This window comes from Peromyscus leucopus, chromosome 4, assembly GCF_004664715.2.
Source record: "Peromyscus leucopus breed LL Stock chromosome 4, UCI_PerLeu_2.1, whole genome shotgun sequence".
NCBI classification, from domain to species: domain Eukaryota; kingdom Metazoa; phylum Chordata; class Mammalia; order Rodentia; family Cricetidae; genus Peromyscus; species Peromyscus leucopus.
In genome coordinates this window covers 48,235,637-48,261,692 of record NC_051066.1, presented here as the reverse complement: position 1 = coordinate 48,261,692, position 26,056 = coordinate 48,235,637, and the positions used below count along the sequence as shown (strand labels likewise).

General features: G+C 38.4%; 1 protein-coding gene across 2 annotated transcripts in view; it reads right to left on the bottom strand.

Annotated features, from left to right (window-relative positions):
* The window catches only part of Hat1 (histone acetyltransferase 1), a 57,994-nt gene that overhangs the window by 14,601 nt on the left and 17,337 nt on the right, over positions 1–26,056 (bottom strand). For both annotated transcript variants that reach the window (XM_037204869.1, XM_028885733.2), the window contains exons 3-8: positions 20,069–20,144; positions 16,138–16,258; positions 8,113–8,292; positions 7,731–7,852; positions 7,126–7,230; positions 6,705–6,811 (exon numbers count right to left, since the gene is read on the bottom strand). In XM_037204869.1, coding sequence (XP_037060764.1) covers positions 6,705–6,811; positions 7,126–7,230; positions 7,731–7,852; positions 8,113–8,292; positions 16,138–16,258; positions 20,069–20,144 — 711 coding nt within the window. The remainder of the gene's footprint in view (positions 1–6,704; positions 6,812–7,125; positions 7,231–7,730; positions 7,853–8,112; positions 8,293–16,137; positions 16,259–20,068; positions 20,145–26,056) is intronic.

The window sequence follows — 26,056 nt, the reverse complement described above, 5'->3', positions numbered from 1 at the left end:
ACAAATTCAACTTTATACTGTACAGAGTAAACTTTATATTACCATCAAAAAGAGATATAAAGCTATAACAATCTAATCTAATCGAGATGATATGGTACTAGCATTAGGACACAGATCATTACAGTATTTAATAAGCTATCATACTTTATGGTCAACCAATTTTCAGCAAAGGCACCACAGCAATTCAACAGGGAAAACTACTTCTCAACACACAGTACTAAAACAACTAAATAGCCACCTGTAAAAAGATGAACTTAACCAGAGTGTGTAGCATACATCAGCCATCCCAGCACTTGGGAAGCAGAGCAGGAGATATATTTCAAGTCTGAGGCTATGTTGTACATAATGTCTAGGCCAGCCAGGGCTTTACAGGGAGATTCTAATTTCAAAAAGAAAAGGAAAACAAAACAACAAAAAAAGACAAATATTTACCTTTGCCTTCAGTTGGGAGAGCACTGTTATACTATACAAAAACATTAACCCCAAACATATCTAAGACTTCAGTGGAGACTAGGTAGGGAGGAGATAAGAGACTTGAGAAATCTTTACAGAGGCTGGCAATGTTCTAACACAGGACTATGTTGATGGCTGCAGACTTGCTAGCCATCTTTGAGCTGTATACTTTATGCCTATGAATTTATGGAAATTATACCTCAATAAAGTTGTTTTAATTAAAAACCATCTCAAATGTAATATTATGTGTGGAGAGGATTAGTGCATTATACATCCTAGGCAAAAGCTTTATATTGAGCTATAGCCCCAGTTCTTAAAACCTTTTTTAAAAGTTTAATATACATGGGTGTTTTGTCTACATGTGTGTCTGTGCATGCTGCCATATGGGTGTTGGGAATTAAACCCGGGTCATCTAGAAAAGAAGCCAGTGCTCTTAACCACTGAGTGATCTCTCAAGTTCTTCTGAAACACTTAAAAACAACAACAAAAAACAAAAACAAAAAACCAAAACTGGTATGGTAATGAAAGCCTATAATCCCAGTACAAAAAGCAGAGGTGGGAAGATCCTAAGTTTGAGGCCTGCCTGGGCTATATAGTCAGTTCCAGGCCACCTAGGACAGAGGTAGATCCTGATTTTAAAAAATTAAGACATTCTCCACTAAACAAGTTTATCCAGTGTCAGTTTTCCCACATCTGTCTAAACTAATTAAAACAAAAACAGCAAAATCCTAAATTGCATTCTGAATATTGTTTTAATTGAGAATAAGAAAACTCAACCTACATTTTTATTTAAAAATTTCATGGGGGGGGGGGGCCGGCGGCGGCGGCGGCGGCGGAGCACGCCTTTAATCCCAGCACTCGGGAGGCAGAGCCAGGCGGATCTCTGTGAGTTCAAGGCCAGCCTGGGCTATCAAGTGAGTTCCAGGAAAGGCGCAAAGCTACACAGAGAAACCCTGTCTCGAAAAACAAAAAAACAAAAAAATTTCACACAAATAAAAAAATTTATGCCAAAAATTTCCAATTACTTTTAAACAACTACAAACTGATCATGTTTTATTTGCAGCATAACAGGGGTCATACCACCATTCAACCTTTAAGCTCTTTAACTACAAGGATCAGCTTGAAAATGTTCCTAAAAATGATGATATCCAATAATTTGTGACGTCCTTCCATCCCCTTGGTTTTAATTATACAAAGAAGCAATACAGTGAGCTGGAGATGTAACTCAATTGGTTGAGTGCTTTTCTATAATATACAAGGTCCTGGTTCAATCTCCAGCACGGCTTTACAAACCCAGTGTGGTAGTACATGCCTGTAATCCCACCACATGGGAGGAGGAGGCAAGGGTATCAAGAATCCAAGGTTGTCCTGGGCTACATTACAAGTTCAAGACCTTGTCTCAAAAACAGAGGTATGGGGCTTGGAGAATATCTTGGTGAGAAAGAACTTGCTGCATAAAAATCTGAGTTCAGATCACATCACTCATTTAAAAACCCAGGTGTTGGGGTTGGGGATTTAGCTCAGTGGCAGAGCACTTGCCTAAAGGCCCTGGGCTCAGTCCTCAGCTCCAGGAAAAAACAAAACAAAACAAAACAAAACAAACAAACAAAAAAAAAAAACCCAACCAACCAACCAAACAAACAAACAAAAAAAACCCAAAACCAGGTGTTGGCCATATGCTCTGGTAACTCCAGTGCTTTGGAATGGAAAGTAAAGGCAGGAGCATCACTGGCTTTAACTGCCCATTTAGGGCTTGCTAACTGCCTAGTTAGCTTCAGAGGTTCAGTAAGAGACTGTCCTAAGGGAGTACGGTAGAGAACGATGAAACAAGACATTCAACATCCTCCTCTAGCCTCTGAATGCATATGCAAACACACATGCACCTAGCATACATACATGTGTATACACCATCCATACATAGACAACACCACATAAAAGTAATATATTTGAAGATAAAATTCGCTTGAATATAAATCTATATTCAAGTGAAATATGGAGTCTAAAAGCTAGGGTTTGTTCCACATTAAATACATCAGCTTGCTGGCAATGGTGGCACACACCTTTAATCCCAGCATTTGGGAGGCAGAGACAGGTGGATCTCTATGAGTTCGAGGCCAGCTTGGTCTACAGAGCGAGTTCCAGAACAGCCAGGGCTGTTACACAGAGAAACTCTGTCTCACAAAACCAAAAAAAAAAAAAAAAAAAAAATCAGCTTGTAGTGTTCTACCATGTTCAAAAGCCTCTCTGTATTAATATGGTATATTATTAAAAATATTTTAAAGAAAATGAGATAACATCACCCAAGTATTTAAAAGTCCACATTAACCTTTAAAAAATTTGTATAACATATCTCAGAACAAGGGGCTTTAAAGAACAAATGTATTATTTGTTAATGTACTATTGGTAGATTAAATAATGCTTTTTTATATAATTTTCTCTCTCTCTCTGAGAGTCTCTCTCTCTCTCTCTCTCTCTCTCTCTCTCTCTCTCTCTCTCTCTCTCGTCAGAATCAATTTCTACTGTCCAATGAAACAAATTATTGATTCTACTTATATTCTGAGAAGTTTTCAACTTTATCCATCTAAAAATTGACAGCCTCAAAATGAAGATAGTATATATAATAAGAACTGTCTGCCAATAAAACTGAAGCTAAAAAAAATAAAGTAGATAGAAACTGCATCCCAAACATGTATCCACTGAGAATAGAACCTAAGCTACCAATGATTAAATATTAATTATAATTATTTCTGCCAATATATCAAGGAAGCAAAGGCCACCTCAATACTAACCAAAGCCCACACTAGAGTCATTAAGTTAAAAACATAAAATAACGGAGAGACAGACAACTAAATGACTAGAGTACAAAATTTGGTAGGTTTTTTTTTTAATGCTTTTTAAGGACTCCGTATGAAAGCTAAGAGAAATATATTGAGAGCAGCTAACCAAGCATTTTTAGCATTTTGTAATGCCAAGAAACGTGAATACTGAAAAAAAAGGTCGATACTTAGTTGTCAAATTCAGACGTCCTTTTAGCATGTTTAGCCTTTCTCTTTAAAGACTTCAGTTTCTAATGAATCATAGCAATGAATAAAGGGTACTATTATTAATGACTCTTCACTGAGATTTAAGAAAGAAAATTCTTTATCTGCTAATTGGTGCTAAGTATCAAGGACTTTATTGGCTAGAATAGACAGAAAAAAGTAGTTAAGAGGCTTCAGAGAAACAACCCCCGCTGGCACATTACCCACTAGAGTAGACAAAGACTACTTCTGTGAACTCCAGATTAAAATCACCAGAAATGTCCCCTCCTGTAGCACCAAGGCCAAGCTGTCAGTGAACAGAAGCTGGTAACTCTGGCTCAACTCTAAGCAGTGACAGAGCGGGCTATACTGTCTGGATAATATTACAGGTCACGAAAAGTAGTTAAGGTATCGTCATTTATAACTTCTGATATAAAGTAAGCTGATTAATTAACTCCTTTTACCAGCAGTGAGTCAGAAGGAAAGATAATTCCATTTTAAAATGTGGAGCTGGGTTATAGCTCAGTGGTAAAATGTTTCCTAGCATGTACAAGGAACTGGGTTTGATTCTTACCACAGCAGAAATAAAACAAAAAACCCCATCATGCTTTCCCTCTAGTTTATTAGTTTAAACCATTTAAAGAATATCCTGCATTAACGTAAAGCAGAATTCTCCAGATCACAGTTGGGGAGAAAGGCAAGTATTTGTTAACAAGACTATTCACTATTCTAGCAGCTCTATATTTCCTTCTTGAGCAGGTGAAATCAGCATACTATATGAAAAAAAAATATGCCCATTAGTTTATTTTATAAACTTTTCAGTTTCATAGTCAACAATTTTTGTTGTTGTTTCTTTAAACAATTTGATAGTTTTGAAAAATCATTTTAAAATAAGTTAGCATTTTAGTACATGTTAAAAGAATTTTAGAAACAAACTTAAGTATCTAAGCCAGTTGTGATGGTATAGGTCTTTACGTAGCAGCTGAGGCTGAGGTAGGTGGTTCTCGAGCTCAAGGCTTGCCTAGTTTACATGATGGAGGCCAATCTGGGTAACATTGCAATCAGTTCTAATAATCCAAAATATATATTCTTACTTATTTACTTATTTTGAGGCATTGAGGATCAAATCCCCCAGAACTCATACTCCTGAGTGAGCATTTTACCACTGAGTTCTACTACATCCCAGTTTCATGTTCAAGCCTTTATAAAATGAACATTAGTATCTAACTTGGATGTGACTATCTTGTGTAGGGTTGAGCAACTCTAACTGAAATGGGTGGGACCAAAAGTATTTCAGATTTTTTTTTTTTAAGATTTATTTATTATGAACACGGTGTCCTGTCTACATGACAGAAGAGGGCACCAGATCTCATTACAAATGGTTGTGAGCCACCATGTGGGTGCTGGGAACTGAACTCAGGACCTCTGGAAGAGCAGCCAGTACTCTTAACCTCTGAGCCATCTCTCTAGCCCATGTTTCAGATTTTTGAGGATTTTATAATGGTTGGAGTATTTTTATAGTTTACCAGTGGGAATCCTTAATTTGAAAATTCTAAAGTATTTTAGAAATTTGAAATTTTGAGTATCATGTTGGCACTCAAAAAAAATCTTAAATTTTGAAATTAAAAACAAAAGGTGCTGTGGGATGGTCTGTATGTCAAATTGCTCTGATTGGTCAATAAATAAAACACTGATTGACCAGTGGCCAGGCAGGACGTAGGTGGCCAGGCAGGAAGTAGGTGGGACAAGAAGAGAGGAGAATTCTGGGAAGCGGAAGGCTGAGGCAGAGAGAAACTGCCAGCTACCACTATGACAAGCCTCATGTGAAGACACCGGTAAGCCACAAGCCACGTGGCAAGGTATAGATTTATGGAAATAGATTAATTTAAGCTATAAGAACAGTTAGCAAGAAGCCTGCCACGGCCATACAGTTTGTGAGCAATATAAGTCTCTGTGTTTACTTGGTCAGGTCTGAGCGGCTGTGGGACTGGCGGGTGACAAAGATTTGTCCTGACTGTGGGCAAGGCAGGAAAACTCTAGCTACAAAAAGGCTTGGGGGGCGGGGCTAAAGAAATGGCTCAGTGGCTAAGGGACCTTGCTGCTCTTCCAAACAATCAGAGTTCAGCCCCATTACTCTTGCCAAGCGGCTCACAGCTACCTCTAACTCCAGCTCCAGGGCATTGAATGGACTTCAGATTTTCAGATTGAGGATGCTCAACCCTATACACTCGCTACACATGAAGGAAACAAAAATGACTCCCAGGTTTTTTGTTTGTTTGTTTATTTTTTGTTTTAATTTTTGTTTTATTTTAAGACAGTCTTGGGGACTGGAGAGATGGCGCAGAGGTTAAGAACATTGGCTGTTCTTCCAGAGGTCCTGAGTTCAATTCCCAGCAACCACATAGTGGTTCAAACCATCTATAATGCACCCTCTTCTGGTGCACAGGCATATATGCAGGCAGAACACTGTATATATAATAAGTAAATCTTTAAAAAAAAAAAAAAAAAAAAAAAAGACAGTATCTCCCTGTGTAGTCCAGGTTGACCTCAAACTCTCAACTCTCCTGCCTTAGCCTGAGTGCTGGGACTATAGGTCTACGTGCCACAACACCTGGCTGTGACTTTCAGGTTAATCAGCAACTTTACAGACAACAAACCTGAACATTACTCGGGGTAAGAAAATGACATCTGTTGGGCAGCGGTGGCACACACCTTTGATCCCAGCACTCAGATGGCAGAGGGAGGCAGACAGAGCTCTGTGAGTTCAAGGCCAGCCTGGTCTACATACAGAGTGAGTTCCAGGACTCCACAGTGAAACCCTGTCGGGGGGGTTGGGGGGGATGGGGATCAACCCCCACAAAAAAGGTGTCTTCTATTAAGGAACTACTACTCCCCACCACCTGTGGGGAGTAGTAGTTTAAAATTAATGCACAGGTATCTTCTAAATGATGGAAATGTTTGCCCAATAAGCTGAACAAATAAGTTATAGCACACCTGCAATGCACTTATGTCTGACCAGAATTTCCCCAAATAATATATATTCAGTTCATTATTTGTAATTTGTTCACTTCAGTTAGGTATGCAGTCCAATTTCCATAAAAGTTTATGATCTAAAATGTAATCTAAAGCAGTCTCCCCTAAAGACGCCAAGGGAATGCTAACATTAAGACAGAAATAAAACTACGAAGATGTTTGAGAAAGGCTCTTTTAGTAACATAAAATTTTACATACCTGTGATATCAAGAACTGAAGGAGATGCAATGTAGTATCTATGAACTGTTTCAAGAAGTTGAGCACCATGGCCCTGACCTTGAAATGGAGTCAGTATCAGCATCTGACTATAGTAAAGAAATTATTCTAAATTAAAACATCACATCATGGCCAGTTAAAAAATCAAATTATGATATTATGAATGTTGGTGCTTTACAAAAATCAAACTTCAAGAAACCAAAAAATTACTAACACACTCTGGTTTACACTGCCAGACAGTTTCAAAGAAAACAATAAAATAAATCAGTACATAGCCAATGAATGGTGAAATTTTTTTTTTTTTTTTTTAAAAAAACAAATCAACACTACTATAACAAGTATTGGAAACTTCAGCAGTTCCTTCTGAAATAAAAGACAAGGCACGTGTTATACTGCCAATTACCTTACACGTGGCCGGGTTTTGTCTGGGTACACATAGTAATTATAGACTGTCATGTAGCCTACGGTCGCAAAGAGCGTAGCTCCATCCTTATTATACTTCTCAAATCTGCAGATAAAACAGAAAGCCAAGCAGGTCAATTACAGTCGCGCTCCCATGCAGTGTCCATTTTCTTTTCCATTCTCTGACTGAATTTTCAGTGTCAGCAAGCTACCCCGTGAGGGCCCAATGGGTACACCTGCTATGTTCTGAATGTACAATTCACTTAATTGGTGTGCAGCAACTTGGATAAATCAGACCTCTTTCCATCACTTCAGTGCACTTGCCTATTATAAAGATGAATAGGTGGCAAGTAAAAGAAAACACAGGCAAAGCTCATTTTACTGTTTAAGCCTACATTCAGGGCCCTAACAGACAACAGCATTTAATTCACTTCTATTCTCAAGTCCCCCAAAGCATAATGAAGGCAAACTCAAGCCTCATAAACAATGGTTTTTCTTTCCTGGGAAAAATATCATTATACTGTCCCCAATAATTGGGCTGCCACAATTAAAATGCTGGCTTTGTGGAGGTAATAAGGTCCACTGTTGCTTTAGAACTGTACTTACACTAGAAAGTAGTGCCATCTTTCATCATCCACGTCAATAAAGCTAGCAGTTTCAATAAACCACATCAAAAAGGTCTGAAGCCTTTCATGATATTCTCGAAAGCCTCTACATGTCATGTCAGCCTAGGGAAAAAGCCGGAAAAAGTCAGGTGAAACTCATCACTGAGGTAAGTGAAAGTCTGCAGAGCACAAAACTATCCTGTGGGAAACATTTACAAGTCTCAGATTAAATATGTATACAAACATACAGTCAAAACAGAGCTGGTTTTAGTGCCAATAAAAAGCGTTTTTTTGTGTTTTTTTTTTTTTTTTTTCCTGATGCTAGAATTACTGAATGTACAACCCCACATAGGTCCCAGGCAAAGGGAAATACTTCTTTTTACCTTGTAGATCTGAAAAGTAAAGTTTTCTCCTCCTGTTGGACAAGTAACTGAGTATGTATGGAGGAGGGTTCCAAATGGCTTGAAATCAGCTTCCTTTTCCAGCAAAGAAAGAAAATCATTTGTGTTTGTGCAAAACCCAGGTGGGATGATTTGTCTGATTTTCCCTTCAACATCATCTGCCTGAGGAACAGAGGACAAAGAACAAAGTAACAAATTTAGTTTTTAGCTGAAAATGTTTAATTTCTTTTAATTGGACAAAACTGGTTTAGGTGTGGTAATTAATCCCAGCACTCAAGAAGCAGAGGCAGGTGGATCTCTGTGAGTTTGAGACCAGCCTGGTCTACATAACAAGTTCTAGACCAGTCAGGGAGAGACTCCATGTTTCAAAACAAAACAAAAAAAAAATTTTTTTAAGTTTTTTATTTTTATTTTATATGCATTAGTGTTTTGCCAGCATATGTGTCTGTGTGAAGGTGTCGAAACTCCTGGAGCTGGAGTTACAGACTGGTAAACTGCCATGTGGATGCTGGGAAAAGGAAGGTCCTCTGGAAGAACAGCCAGCCCCAAAACAAAAATTTTTAATGGACGAGTTTTAATGGACAAAACTATCACAAAACTTCACAATTAACTAAAGAAGTAAACAACGCAGTGAAACAAAAAAGGGTAAGTTTTAACTAAATAAATATTTGAGATGACCATTAACATAAAAACGAATCAGAGGCAGGTAGCCTAGTATCAGGTGCAAGAGTAATGGTAGTGCTAGCATCACACAGAAAGTGATTATCACCTACCACCCTTCAGGACAATCTTAACAAGCCAAAACAAAAGGCTGATTATTATTATACACATGTCAAAAAAACCATATTATCCAAGACATGAAAAGATCACCAGCAGTAAGTGGTAAGGCTAGATAGTCTGACCAAGTGAATAGCAAAGTAAGACAGATAAGACCCTCCTATGCTAAACTAAGATGATAATTTTTAAAGTATCTCCACTTAGGAAATAAAAAAAAAAATCATATGAATGGTTATATTATCCACTCATCTCCACAATGTGACAACTTTCATAGACTTGGATTTGTGATCGTATAAAAGAGAAAAGACTGGACAACAAAATTAAACTCAGAGATTAAAATTACCCTTGTTAAACAACCTCAATGAATGAAACTATCAGCTGAGCAGACTTCATAATCCTTTTCAAAACCCCAAAGACCACTTGATTGAATACATTTACTACTTCTCTTTAACCATGAATATTTGATGAAGTCTTACAATAAAGTATTACTGCTTCTCACCAGGCAATAAAACTTAATGAATTGGTCTCAACTTAACAAAACCTTATCCTTCAATACAGTCCCTAAAAGCCTGACATTACATTCAACAAAATGAGCTTGCATTCTATTCAAACTTTTTCCTGAACAATGAGGCCAGGTTTTTACTTAATGGAGTTTGCCGTGAGTTCAGCTGTAATGTTTGTATTGTATCTATTTCCACAAGGACTGACACAAGAACACTTTGTGTTAACTTACTAAGCAGCTCTTTCATACCGTTTACATGCATGATGGGTATTAGTTCTAAACCAAGACCCTTGCTACTTAGCATTCAAAACAGGGAAATTAAGATGCTTAGGACAAAATACACTACAAAAGGCTAATACAACATGCTACTAATTCCTGTCCTTTCAACCATCTTTTAACTAAGTAGGAGCAATGCACCTGCAGATGAATAGTACTTTATTATCACTGAGTTACATTTTAGGATAGAGATACAAGGATGGATGGAGCTTATCACAAATAAATGTTATTTTCAATGCATTGGTACCAACATTTATATATGATTTATTTGTGGTCATAAAAATAAGCTATTACTTAAAATATGTCTTTTCAGCATTCTGGCTGACCGTTTATTTGTAATGTGTACATCAGTACTTGCAAGTCATCCTCAATTGCAAATAAACTAAATTTGATAAATCCACTTTATTTTAAAAATATACTATTTGATATTTTCCCTAAAACTATGAATGTGAAAAGCACCCAATTTTCAATAATTGCATGAAAAAATATTTAAAAAGAGGAATAATTATAATAGATTTATTATAGTAATTTTTTTTAAGTGATGGGTAAAATAGCACAGTATAATTGTATTTCTGGTTTTTAAATGTCAGGGAAAAATATAATTAAAAAAAAGCACTACAGGTCAATCTCAACATTGTGATTTTAACCTTTAACTTTCCTCATGTCATATCTCCTAAGCAAGGCAGGAACTACAGAAGCATGAGTCACTTTACCCATCTTGCATTTAGAAAGATCAAAGATCTCTGTAACTATGTTTCAAGTCACAATTCTGTTGAAAGGCAACTACCCTCAAATCTTAAACAAGTTGAAAGAATATATAATTTTCAGTATGCAAAGATATTTACTCAATAAACGCCTTCATATAAAATCTTATGTCTTTGCAGCATATGTGCATCAGATGCCCTGGAAATAGTTAGTTACTGGTGGTTGCTGCTATGTGGGTGCTGGGTATGGAACTTGGGTCCTCTACGAGAGCAGCCAGCACTCTTCAGCACTGAGCCCCTTGAAATATCTTAAAGGACATACTTTCTCCCATGGCCATTTAGAATTCCAATGTTCTATGCTTTGTTACCTAAGAAAATGTTCCTATGGAACAATTTTTGTTTTTCTTCGTCGCTGCACAAAGCAATATGCCTGAGAAAAACTAGTAATATGTTACAAATACAAATTTAATTTGCTTTCAATGTATATGTATTTGGAAGTACAATAACCTTTCTAGCACCTAATCTTAAGCAGCACTGTTTGTCTAAGTTTGTCCCTGGTGAGTTATTTTTGAGGTTGCAATTAAAGGCATGTTAAGTAAGTGGAACATGCAATTCTTTACTTGGCTTAAGTGTCACAAGATTTAGCATTACTCTAAATCTAAGAATGAATATCTAAAATATGCTAGAAAGAGTAAAAGAAGTTGTTTCTTCTTGATTCTCTCCCCCCCCCCCCCACCTCTCGGTTTCAAGACAAGGTTTCTGTGTAGCCCTGGCTGTCCTGGAACTCACTCTGTAGACCAGTCTGGCCTCAAACTCAGAGATCCACCTGCCGCTGCCTCCTGAGTGCTAGGATTAAAGGCGTGCGCCACTACCGCCCAGATTTGCTCATTCTCATATTGTGCTATTTCAGCTTTAAAGGTGGAGATTTAAAGTATTATTAGTACTGAAATGTGAGCTTTTTCACTAGTTTATTTATGCTCACTTAGGTTTTCTGATACTGTATTAGTGTTTTACTATTCAAACTAAGCAAGATGAAGTTGTCAATATGTAATTTTACAACTTTTATGATATTGTATTTTAATAAGATTATGGGTACATTAGACTAGGTAGCTCAGTTGGTAAAGTGCTTACCTTGCAAGCACATGGACTTGAGTTCAATCCCTAACACTCATATAAAATTCAGGCTCAATATCATGCACTTGAAATCATAATGTTGTAGAGGCAGACATATAGATCCTTGGGGCTTGTCGGCCAAGCCTACTTGGTAAATTCCAAGGCAGTTAAGACTCTGCCTCAAAATTAAAAGAAAACAACAACAAAGGTTGATAGAGCCTGAGGAAAACACTTGAGGTTGTTATCCTCTGGCCTCACATATACACATCTACATCTGCATGCACACAAGGATGCACATACACACACATAAACATACAAGAATGTATTTCTCTATAAAGTACAAATGATTTTCATATAGCTGGGCTTAGTAGTACAGGTCTATAACCCCAGTTACTCAGATGACAGGTAAGAGAATCTCACCATCAAGGCCAGCCCAGGCTATATAATGAGTTCAAGGTGAGCCTGGGCCACTTAATAGGAACCTGTCTCAAAAATAAAAACAAAAAAAAAAAAACAAAAAAAACATCTGGGGATACAGCTCAGTGGCAAAGTGCTTGCCTGGTATATGTATGACCCTAGACTCCATCCTTAGTTCTTTCTTACAAGAGGTTAAAGATTCCAAGAAAAAAATTAAATATGCTTTCATTTGTCAAATTCAAGCTTTATTAGTGTACGAAAATAACTGAAAATTCACAGATAACACAACCTACCCATACAGCTCATGTTCTCTGTCAAATCTCCCAGAAATGCAACTAGAAAAACAAACAGTTTATATATTCCTTCATTTAACATAAAGTTACCCCAAGAGAAGACAGAGGAATTAAAAAAGCAAAGGACAAGCAAAGATGAACAAATCAATGTCTGAATAATCAAGTTGGTTATAAGATAATGGCTAGTAAAGAGGCTTCTCAGGCATCTTACCTGTGCTACAGAATTTTAGGTACATTGTAGAACTCATTTGGGGGGAAAATAGATGATAAAAGATTGATTGATGGGGCAGTGAGATGGCTCTGCAGGTAAGGGTGCCAGCCACTAAGCCTGGTGATCTGAGTTTAATTCCCAGGACTCACATGGTGAAAGGAAAGAACTCGCACAAATTTTTCTCTGGCCTCCACATGTGGACTGTGGCACATGTGTACCCCACACATACATATACATAGGCGTGCAGATGCACAAAAAAAGTTAATGTAATAGCAAAACTGCAATAAGCAAATGAACCTTTGCTATCTTCTATTCGTGCCTTAAGAACATACGCTTGCTTTTTTTGAGACAGAGTCTCAACACGTAATTCTGGAACTATGTAGACCGGACTGGCCTCAGAGTGGCAGTGTCACTATTTCTTAGGCAATGTTTTTTGTTTTTGATTTGTTTGGTTTGGTTTGGTTTTTCAAGACAGGGTTTCTCTGTGTAACAGCCCTAACCGTCCTGAAACTCTCTCTGTAGACCAGGCTGGCCTCAAACTGAGATCCGCCTGCCTCTGCCTCCCTGGTGATGGGATTAAAGGCGTGCACCACCATCGATAGGCAGCAATGGCTCCCGCCCCCACTTATTTCTCTCTCTCAGCCATCAATCATATCTACTCCAACCACAAACATAATAATACCCTCAATCTGACAACTACTACTGTAAAGTTCTGGTTTCTGGCCTCCTTTCTTTCACTTTACCCACTGTAGCAGGTCCTCTATGTGCCAGGTTTTTGGTTCGTTTTGAGACAAGGTCTCAAAACAGACCAGGCTGTCCCAATGTACTTGCCATGTAACTCAATCTGCTTTATTTTTTTTTTTTTAAGATTTATTTATTTATTATGTATACAGAAGAGGGCGCAGATCTCATTACAGATGATTGTGAGCCACCATGTGGGTGCTGGGAATTGAACTCAGGACCTCTGGAACAGCAGTCAGTGCTCTTAATCTATGAGCCATCTCTCCAGCCCCTCAATCTGGTTTTTAACTCAGATCTTTCTATAGGCCTCCGACTTCCAGGATGCTGGAAATACAAGCGTGCACACATGCCAGCCTACCTTTTTAATGTGAATTATGTTGTATAATGCACCACCTTTTTAAAACTTATAAAGGCTACTAACTATTCTTGCCTCTTAGCAATACCTTATCCTGGCACAGAAAAATCCCAAGGCTCTGCACAATCTAGATTTGCCACTCTCTTCAACCATTCCAGCAAAATATTTCTAACATCCTCTGAGTTTATGATTTGTTTATGGTAAATTCTGAGAGCAGAGAATGTTTTATTTACTATATTCCTGGCATCAAGAGCACAAGAGGCTAGTCTGGAGAGATGAGCTCAGATGTTAAAAGCAGAATACCTAAGTTTGGTTCCCAGCACCCACACTGGGTGGTTCACAACTGCCTGTAACTCCAGCTCCAAGAGATCCAAAGCCCTCTTCTGGCCTCTTTGGGTACCCACATTCACATGGCATACTCACATACAGACATACTACATAATACACATAATTAATGGGGAGGAAAAAGGACACAAGAAGTCATAGGGAATGAGCATTACTGCTGCAAACGGAAACAGAAGAAGCCAGTCCACTATGGCCATATCAACTACCGTTCTTTAAAACAAAAAGGGGTAGGGGACCTTTCCTTAACACTAAACAAATGATTTTGATCATGAAGCAAATAAGTAACCCTACAAAAACACTATACAAGATCTTATACTTAATTCTTATACTTAACATAGTACTTCTAAATGGAAACCCTGGTTTTCAGAAATGGAACAATTAGAAGTTAGTGCAAATAGATAGCTATTTTCACTACACACAGTATTTGAAAGATTTATCAATAACCAAGTCAATATTTCCTTTGGAAGAAATCAATTTAGCACTATTAGCTGCAAAATTAAATCACACACACACACACACACACACACACACACACACACACTCACACACACGCCTCAAATGACACTAAATTTTGTACTGCACAAAGGAAAACATCAGCTGTATTTGAAATCAGAATACTCAGTACAAAATATTTGGATTCTGGAGAAATTTAACCGTATCTAATAAGAAAAATCTCATTACTGAAAACCTCTATTTTAATCATTTATTCAATGCTGGTTCAGATGGAATTTAGTTGCAAACATTCACTTATCACAACTACAGCATTATTCACAGTCATCTATCAGTAAAATTAAAAGAAAATTTCACAACATATAAACTACTAGATAAAACAAATACTATGTACAATTACATTATTATTTATCTGTCAAGCTTGGTAATTTTAAACGACTGAGAAGTACAAGAAAACAAAGAAAAGAACAAGTAGTACTCAAAATATTTCTAACACTAATATTGAATATATAAGACCTTTCCTTTTTAAAAATAATTATTTTATTATTGTTCTGTGTGTGGGTGTTTTGTCTGCATGTATGTATGTAAACTGTGTGTGTCTGGTGCTCAAAGACCAGAAAAGGGTGTCAGATCTCCTGAAACTATAGAGTAACAGACCATTCAGAGCTGCCTTGAGGGTCTGGGAATGCAACCCCCGTCTTCTGAACTAGCAGCCAGTGCTCTTAACCTCTAAGATACATGTCCACGCCCGGGGGCGCACGCCTTATCCAGCACTCACAGAGCATCTTGTGACATTACCATGAGTTCCAGAAACCAAAGCTGACAGAAAATGTTCGAAAAAAAAAAAAAAAAAAAAAAAAAAAAAAAAAAAAAAGATACATGTCCAGCCTGTGACTATTTCTTGATAAATTTTTGAGGTGAAAGATACATCAGTTACACTGACCATTACACATTGTACACATGTATTGAAATACTATGCTGTACCCCATAAATATATAAAAACTATTATGTACCAATCAAAAACTTATTAAAAATTAAGATTATTTCAGGCTTCTTTCTTTTTTTTTTTTTTTTCTTTTGGTTTTTCGAGACAGGGTTTCTCTGTGTAGCCTTGACTGTCCTGGAACTCACCCTGTAGACCAGGCTGGTCTTGAACTCAGAGATCTACCTGCCTCTGCCTCCCAAGTGCTGGGATTAAAGGCGTACATCACCACCGCCCAGCTCAGGCTTCTTTCATGCTGTATAGACATTATATATCACTTCATTAAAAATACCAATATACTATTTTTATATAGATTGTTAAAGAGAAGCCCCTCACAATGACATTTAACTGACAGTTAAGAGCATAAAACATGGGAGAAAGAGAAAAACATAATACAATCAACAGGATAAAAGTCAGAAGTTAAGCCAGGTGGTGGTAGCGCATGCCTTTGATCCCAGCATTCAGCAGGCAGAGGCAGGTAGATCACTGTGAGTTCGAGGCCAGCCTGGTCTACAGAGTGAGTTCCAGGCCAGTCAAGACTATACAAAAAACAAATACATAAATAAGAACCCAAAGTTCAGTAAGTTAAAAGCCTTCAGAAAGCTGTTAACTTGCATGTCCACAATCAAAACAAAAGCTGGTAAATAGAGCTCTGCTCACCAAAGTGAAGGTTTTCATAGAGAAGGTTCACCCAAGAGATGGGCAGACTGACAAACATCTCCTATACCCGAAAGACTGATCTGAAGAGACGACATTGCGATTTCTCCTCTTCAGAACCTTAACACTTAAGACCTCTCTTACACTCGTGGAAAAGTTAATATATATGTATTTCTGTTCTTACCTCCACGCAGTCAAAGTTCTCATCAACTTTAGATGCATATTCAACACGGAACATTGTTGACAGGCTACCAGCAATATAGTACAGCAGGATCTTCAGACCCTTGTAACCAAAAGCAGTTTCACTGAGATGAAAAGCAAAAACAAAAACCAGTCAAAATGAATTTTTGCCAAGTCATCAAAAAGTATTACCTATACACATATAAACAAATTTAAAATCTTAAAATTGCATGTGAAGTTAAACTATATTTACTTGTTTAAAAATTAAAGGAAATGAGCATTCACAATGATACTGTACTCACCTTCATGTAAAGAAAGAGAATCGAGATGCCTGACTCAGGAAAGCAACCAGGTTCAATGAGCATGTTAAATAACTCGCACATTGTGAATACTAACTGTTAGACATTACTACCACTGTTACTATGCCTGCTGCTGCTGCTACTATTAACTAGAAGCCATTTTAGACAAGGTAACTAGCATTAAACTAAGACCTAGCTAGGCAAACAGGTAGCCTTGGGCAGGTCCTTTCAGCTTACCACTTGCTGTATCACTAGCATCCACAGCTGTTCAAAGGAGTGATCACACCCAAGCCTTCTGTGAATCCCACTTCTGATCACTACTATCATAAAGCACCGGTATTCCCTTTTCAAGGGTCTTAGCAGAGGGAGACTGCATTCTAAACTATCTGATCAGGAGAATCTATAGACAGAAATTAGGTCACTTTCTGTCTGGGACTGAGGAGGCTCAAAGTAGGAGGGGCTTTTTGGTGAGAGTAATAAAAACATTTAAATTGGTTATATGGATGCAATTCATCTCAGTAAACCTGGCTTTTATTTATATTTTTTAAATGAATTCTTTTATTTTTTTTGGTTGATTTATTTTTTTATTATGTGTGTGCCTGTGAGTAGGAGGATGCCTGTGAGTACAGTATCCAAGAGGCCAGAAGACACTGGATGCCCTGAAGCTGGGGTTAGAAGCAATTCCGAGCTGCCCAACATGGGTGTTGGGAGTTTAACTAAGATTGGGTCCTTTGAAACAGCAGTAAAAGCACTCTCAACTGCTGAGCCATCACATCAGACCCTAAAAACAAATTCTAAAAGGAAGAGAGTACTTGTAAGAAGAGTCCAGATTTCTGTCGGGGCTACCGAGTATGTTCATTCTAGCGATTCTCCAAGTAGAAGACAGGAGTAGCAGTAACCCAGCATGAGGACTGTGCTATGCTTGGGTCATAAGTACAGGATCATCACCAGCACATGACCGCTACCTGTCCAACTTAGAATAATGCTATATAAGCACACCATTTGCAGTGATACTACACAAATCAAACAGACGAATGTGAAAGTCATTAAGAACCAATATCTAGCCGGGCGGTGGTGGCGCACGCCTTTAATCCCAGCACTCGGGAGGCAGAGCCAAGCGGATCTCTGTGAGTTCGAGGCCAGCCTGGGCTACCGAGTAAGTTCCAGGAAAAGGCGCAAAGCTACACAGAGAAACCCTGTCTCGAAAAACCAAAAAAAAAAAAAAAAAAAAAAAAGAACCAATATCTAGACACTAGATTTCAGCCACTGGGATATAACTGAAGAGTTTGTTTGTTAGCCAGGAATCAGTCTACCACTGGACTATATACTCTCAGCCCTAGAAGAGATTTTTTTTTTTAATAGTAAAAAGGTAAGAATGAAATAAATATCCCTCTTTAAAAAAATCCAAAGGGGAATTTTTTTTTTTTTTTTTTTTTTTGAGACAGGGTTTCTCTGTGTAGTTTTGGTGCCTGTCCTGGATCTCACTCTGTAGACCAGGCTGGCCTCAAACTCACAGAGATCAGCCTGGCTCTGCCTCCCAAGTGCTGGATTAAAAGCGTGTGCCACTGCTGCCCAGCAGGAAAATATTTTTATAATAAAACAAAACCTGTTAAAAATAAGAAACACTGATATTTTAGAGTCTATTGATAATTAAAAATTCATAAAATGCCTAATCTGATACATATTAAACATACGTATAAAATTTGTTCCATGGAGAGACATTTTTCAATTTAAAAATACATTTAAAGAATTAAAGGCCTGGTGATGGCAACACACGCCTTTAATCCCAGCACTGGAGAGGCAGACAGGTGATCTCTTGAGTTCAAGGCTAGCCTGGTCTACATAGCTAGTTCCAGGATAGCCAGGACTACACAGAGAAACCCTGTCTTAAAAGACAAAACAATGAAAAGAATTGAATAAAATGAATGCATCAAATAAATGTCAATGATATATAGAAGAAAATGTCATGAACAAAAATATTTTAAACCGGGCAGTGGTGGCTATCATTCTTTTAGGAGATGCATACTATATTTAGGCTAAGTCTCAGAATTCAGGATCAAGAGGCTGGAGAGATGGCTCCATTGTTAAGAGCACACACTGCTCTTCCAGAGGACCCAAGTTTGGTTCCCAGCACCTACTTCAGGTGACTCATGAATGCCTGTAACCCCAGCTCCAGGGATCAGATGCCCTCTTCTGTCCTCCATGAACAATGCATTCATGTGCACATACCTACACATGTACACATAATCAAAAATAATATATATATATATGTATGTATGTATGTATATGTAATTTTTAAAAATTTTGAGACAAGGTCTATGTAGCCCTGGATATTCTGGTACTCACTATGTAGACTAGGCTGACCTTGAACTCACAAAAATCTTCCTACTTCTGTCACCTGAGTCCTAGGATTAAAAGGCATGCGCTGCCACACCTGGCCCTAAAATATTTTTAAAAATTCAGGATCAAACCTGCAACCTACCTTCAAACAATTCAACAATAATACAGTGATATGTACTAAAAGAAAATTAATGAGGCAACTTTGGCTAAGAATTAAAGTCTAGCTGGCATGGTGGTACATGCCATTATAACCAGCACTTGAGAGACAGGTAAAGGTAGCTGGACAATGAGTTCAAGGCCAGCCTCTACTACAGAGTGAGTTTGAAGACAACATGAACTACATGAGACTCTACCTCAAAACAAAACAAAAACTAGTGAAGAGCTGAATCCAAATGAAGAGAATAGTGTCCATTAAATTATTGCAACTTTTTAAATAAGGAAGAAAGAAAATAATGACTGACTATATTAACAATGTATATAAGGCTGAGGGAATCAAAGAATGTGCTGAATATCCCAGGACATATCTTTAAAGTTGTTTTAGGGTCTGGGAAGATGGCTTAATGGGAAAGAGCACTTGCTGCCTAATCTTAACAAGCTATGCTGAAATCGCAGCCCCCACATAAAAGCCTGCAGCTCCAGGGCTGTGGGAGTGGAGAAAGGAGAAGAGCTGGCGCTCGCTGCCAATGGCCTAGCTCCAGGTTTCATTAGAGACCCCGTCTCAACGGAATGAGGGAGAGATTGACAGAGTAGCACACCAACATCTCCCTCTGCTTTCTGTGTACTCCTAGGTACATGAGTGTGCATATGTGCGCGTGCACGCACGCGCACGCACACACACACACACACACACACACACACAATTTCTTGAATTGCTTATTTAATTATTGAGTAATATCTGGAACTTTGCAAATTTTCAGAGTTATGCTATACTGGAAGTAGTATGACAAGAGGTAGGTAAAACTAAAAAATAGTAATGGTTAATATGAACTCTGGATTGTCTGAATCTGAACTCCAGCCATTTTTATGTCCTTAGGCAACTGTTCAATTCCATCAATACACAAAGTAGCAAATATAACAGTTAATACTGAGTTGAGAATGAAAACATATATGTTTGTAGTAGTAAACAGTAGGTATTACAGCCATAGTGCTCAATGAATAAACTATCATTCTAATAGACATTTTAGGATAAACTACATGAAAAAAAAGAGTAAAAAAATAAATCTGACTTACAAATCCTAAAAGAAAAGTTTCTTGCTTTTTGCCACATTAATTTGGTAAATATTTCATGTTACTTACTCATCTCCAAAGAGCTGATGGGTATATTCAGGAAAGAAAGTTCTAATGTCGTTCTCAAGATCTTCAGGAAAACGAACTGTTCAAAAGAATAAAACATATAGACATTAAAGGTGACAAACATTTCTATTTCCAGAACTCCACTATAGCTAGGATACTACCATTATTTTTCTTACTTCCAACGTTTCTTCTCTTACGTGATTACACTAGACTCTCATGAGACTGGTCAACCCTGAAAGATAAATGATACTAAAGCTTCAGCATCAAAACCCTATTTATTCTAAAATTGAGCAACAGCACAATAAAGGCATGGGATTTAGTTTTTATTTTTCTATATTTTATATACAATGAAAACGTAAGAGGAAAACAAACCCCAAAAGGATACTCTGAGATAAAACTACAGCACCTAGGAAATGAAAACACCACCGTACAAAACATCTAACAAGGACAACCTGAGTTGATGATGTCCCTAATATGCCATCACTAGAGACAGAGACAGAGAGAGCGCTATCACTGTGTGCATGCAGTAGTCAGAGGAAAACTAGGCAGCTGTTCTCTCCTTCCACTTTATTTGACGTGTGAGGACTGAACTCAGATCATCAGGCTTATCCAGCTTAAGCCATCTCATCAGCCCCCATCATTTTTGACTGCAAAATGATATTTAATTTTTTATGTTGTTTTCCCCCTCTTAAAAATAATTGTGCTTGGGGGCTGGAGAGATGTCTCATCATTTAAGAACACTTGATGCCCTTCTAGAGAACTTGGGCTCAGTTCCTAGCACTAAGAGAGCAGATTACAATTGTCTGTTAACTCCAGCTACTGGGGATCCTATGCCTTCCTCAGGAACCAGGCACACATGTGGTACATATACATACATGCAGGCAAAACAATCATACAAATAAAACAAAACTAAATCTTTTTTAAAAATTAAAAATACTGCTGCATGAGCCTCGGGAAACAGGTCAGTGCCCAGTATGACCAAGAGATTCTTGGTCATACACTACAGAACATATATAATCCCTACACTGCAAAACAAGCAAGCAAATAAAAAAATTTTGGAATGACACTCGTATCTTACTGTACTTTTATGAATATGTAAGGGGAAATATTTGGTATTAGACAAGTAACAGCACTGATGTTTCTTTTTTTTTTTTTTTTTTTTTTGAGACAGGGTTTCTCTCTGTGTAGCCTTGACTATCCTAGAACTCAATCTCTACCAGGCTGTTCTAGAACTCACTCTGTGGACCAGGTTGACCTCAATTGACCTCAAACTCAGAGATCCGCCTGCCTCTGACTATGAAGTACTGGAATTAAAGGCATGCACCACCACTGCCTGGTAATGCTATTTCTAATAAACACTGCTTAGATGCCTGGGGCACCAGCATCTACATTAAACTCCTATTTCCTAAAATCTTGAGAATACCCTCAACTTCTATCTGTTGCTTTTATTTGTATCTGTTACGGATACTGAATTATTGGATGCTTTCCTGATGCAATTTATATTAAGAAGAAAACTAAGGACTCAGAAGTCCTAAAGCTAGGCTGATGACATGGCTCAGTCAGTAGACACCTGCTGCCAACCCCGACAGCCTAAGTTCAGTCCTAGGAACCCATGGTAGAAGGAGAAAGCCAACTCCCAAAAAGGTACCCTCTGACTGCCATAAGCAGTGTCCTACACTTCCATAAAGAATTGAAATAAGAATGCAATTTTTTAAAGGCCATAAGCATGAACAATAAAAAGATAACATATAGACAAAAAAAATTTCCAGTCTTCGTGGTCAATTAAGTCATTCACCGCATATAAACTATCACCCTGAAGATCGCCACTTTACAAAAGAGGTAACAACCTTCACTCTGGTAGCCGCCTTTTCAAGGGGTTAAACTTAACATCACTCACTGTGGGAAAGACCACCAGCATTGATGACTCATGAAGCCTTATCTTTTCCTAAACTTACTCAATTTAAAAAAAAAAAAGAAGAAAAAAATTTTTTTCTTTTCTTTTCTTTTTTTGGTTTGTTTGAGACAGGGTTTCTCTGCGTAGCCCTAGCTGTTCTGGAACTCACTCTGTAGAACAGGCTGGCCTTGAATTAAGAGAGATTGGCCTGCTTCTGTCCCCCAAATACTGGGGGGGTTAAAGGCATGCGCCACCACTGCCCGGTTTCAATTTTTTAAATTTACAGAAAATACAAGACAGAGAAATAAGTTTCAAGAAAGCACAAGTAAGACAAATTCAGAATGTAGATTTGTCTAGTAATTCTATACACTGACTTTATTCTCCCAAATAAACTAATGTCCTGGAGAATCTGCACATAGGAGAGATTGACGGTGCTAAGTAAAAGGCAAGGAAGAAACAAATTACAACCCAACACAAAGCATGGGACTCAGAGTGCAGCTCAGGGCTGGAGTGTTGTCTCGTGAGAGCAAGGTCATAATTCAATCCTCAGCACCACACAAAGAAAAATAAATGCAAATAAAGTACCCTTGACTAGATCCTGCCTTAATAAACTTTTTTGATGTTTTGGTTGTGAGCCCAGTTTTTAACAGCTAAGCCATCTCTCCAGCCCAATTTTTTTTATTAGTAAAGAAACTTGAGGATAGCCAGAGAAACCAAGCAATAGCATATCAGCTCTGATAATGGCATTATGATTATGTGTACATAAGAAGACAAGTTCGTAAGAAGAGACATACAATAACAAGTATGTTCAAAAAGCTAGTTTCAAATAATTCTCCAAAAATACACACTAAAGCAAATACAGCCTTTAATGTTTAAGTCTGAAAAGGGCTGTGGATGGAGCTTAGTAAGAAGTTTCAAGTTGGTCCATAAAAGCCCAACAATGCCTGTCTCAGGAGTTCCAGGAGTGGTCCTGACCAAATCCATCTGGGATATCGGTATTTAATATTTTAATAAAGCTTGCTTCAAATTTGGCTCAAAAAAACAAAAACAAAATAAACAAAAACAAAACCAAGTTTAAGGTTAAGTGTGACATGAATGCACACACATGTGCAAACTCCAGGATAACAGAAACATTAATATTTTTAAGTTTTTAAATGCGGTTATGTAGTGTGACAAGCAAGCAAACCCAAATGAGCTGTCCATGCCACTATGGACTCAAATTATAAAAAAGGAAAAATATAAGTGGATGCATGATAAAATACCCAAATTATACTACAAAAGGAGTTATTTAGTGATGAACTATGGGTAACTTTTATTTTTACCCTTTGTTTTTCCCTTTCTAAAATTTCAACAGAACATATTACTCCAACAGACAGAAAGTTAGTAAGATGTTGAAAAAGCCTGGTATGGCACAGGGGAGACTGAGGCAGAAGTAGTGCAAGTTCATGGACAGGCTGGACCACATAGTGAATTCTAGGTCAGCCTAGGCTATACTGTGAGATCTGTCTCAAAGCAAAACAAAACAAACAAACAAAAAAAACCTAATACCTTCCCCTAAAAAAAAAACGAAATAATTAAAACTTTTCCATCCATGAAAACTTGTATCTCTCATTATTTTAATGGTACCTGATTGCAACAAGACCATAGGGCTTGCAACCAATCTTCCCTTTGAATATGTTCCACTTTTTCTAAACATGTAGCTTTTATACGTCTTAGTATACAGAATAATTTCTGTAATTTTTAGAGAAATTGCAGAAAAGAGATAGTTTATCCTGTTTTATTAGCCATAGGAAAATTAAGCTGGGAAGTGTGGCACATCTCCTTATAATTCTAACACTTAGGAGATGGGGGCAGGAAGATTATAAGTTCAAGGCTAGATTTGGCTATATATTGAATTCCAGAGCAGTCTACATGTGCCCCCATCTCAAAAGACCAAAATTAAGGAATCATCAAAATGTGAATTTAATCAACTTTTAAAATGTAATGACTATGGTGGTCTGAATAAGAATGGCCACATGGGATCATATATTTGAATACTTGGTTCCCTAGTCGGTAGGAGTATTTTAGGAAGGGTTAGGAGGTATGGCCTTGTTGGAGGTATATAACTGGGGGTGGACTTTGAGGTTGCAGAAGCCTATACCAGACAGTTTCCCTCTGCCTCCACCTTTTAGATAAGGTATAAGCTAAGCTCAGCTACTGCTCTAATGCCATGCCTGCCTGCCTGCTACCAAGCTTCTCACCAAGATGATCATGGACTAACTCTCTGAAACTGTAAACAAGCCTCCAATTAAATATGTTCTTTTATAAGTTGCCTGGGTTGATAGTTTCCTGCTGAAAGACTACATTTTCTAGCTTCCCTTGTGGACTACAGAAGTCACTTCTGCCCCTATAAGGGGCCACATCACATTTTCTTCTTTAGGCATCTTGGTCATGCATACACGCTGAGTGACAAAGTGCCCCCCACAGTGGATAAACAGGGTCCCAGCCTAAGGTCAAACCAAACCCCTTTGTCTCTTCTCAGCTGCCTTTTAATAATCTAACATATGGTGCCAGAGACCTGGGATTGTAAATCTGTGACTACTAGCGGCTCAGGTCCACTCACGGACAAGCCTCCTTGGCTCTCTCATTCACTTCCAGGCTGGGAGCAGGCCAGGCAGGACCACCCTTTTCTCTCCCACAGCCCTTTCTTTTCACTGTGTCTCTGCCCTTTATCTCATCATGACAGTCTGGCCTAGGTGGCAGGCCACACTGCATTCGGCCAGAACACGTATAATCTAGCAAAATGCTGGGACAAGGTAATCATGGCCCTGACTCAGAGGTACCCTACTTAGGTTCTGGGCTCACTGGAGCTTTCTTAAGGTCCACTTGGTCAAAGGCACTAGAGACTTCCTACCAGCTGGAAGAAAGTTTAGCCGAGAATTCTGAATTCTCCACTGGCCTACTACTCAATCAGCCAAAAAGCTGACAACCTTCCACACTGGCCCTGCAGCTCCTTAACCCTGGAGTTGTCTAGGTTGGAGACACTCCCTTACTTCCCAGGTGCATTTGGTCATTTCCAGACTTAAAGGATGCTATGAACAACTGGGCACTGAACCCTGTCTGTTTGTCCCTTGGTCCTGAGTGCAGCCATGGGTTCTAAATTTTCTGTACCAAAAAAAACTTCTTTGGGCTGTTTGAGGGTAAACTTAAAGGAGCTCCAATTAGAATTAAAACCTTTCAATGCAAATCTGGCTTCAATATACACTGGACAAGAGGCCACTGCTGGCCCCAACTTGGAACTTTCAATTACCTAAACTTATCAGTCATCTAAACTACTGATTTAGATGACTCCATAAAACAGAATGGTTGGTCTGAGACCCCTCCCCCATATAAGTCACAGTTCACTTTCATTTTTCTCAAGGCTCTGGTTTACAACCACACCCAGAGCCAAAATGCCTGCTGCTGTATATGCTAGGCCCCCAAACTTGCATCTTAATAAAACTCCTTGGCCTTATGCTTTTGGCCTACTTGTGTGTCTGCCTCTCCAAGCCTGGAAGATTCTGCTTGTACTTTTAATAGCTAAAAGGTAAAGCATTTCCAGTTGTGTGCTCCCATCTACAGACAAAAACAAACTGGTTACAGATACTCAGATCACTGGGTTCAGCCTACAGTGATTCAAATGTCTTTTTTGGGGTGTGTGTGTGAATACTCTCAAAAAACTGTTTCATGCTGTTCTATCTGACTGAGAGGGCTGGCTCTGGAGCTGGATTTGGGCCCATCCGACCCAGATCCAAGAATGTCTGCTTTTTGGGTTTTTTTGTTTTGTTTGTTTGGTTTTTTTTTTTTTTGGGGGGGGGGTTTGGAGACAGGGTTTCTCTGTGTAGCTTTGCGCCTTTCCTGGATCTCGCTCTGTAGACCAGGCTGGCCTCGAACTCACAAAGATCCGCCTGTCTCTGCCTCCTGAGTGCTGGGATTAAAGGCATGCGCCACCACCGCCCGGCCCAAGAATGTCTGTTTAAAATTTTCCTCCCAAGTCTCTGCCCTGGGTCCAGCAGACCACCTGACTGACAGGGAACAGGAGAGCAAACTAGAGCAGCCCAGGGACAGACACTTTGTGC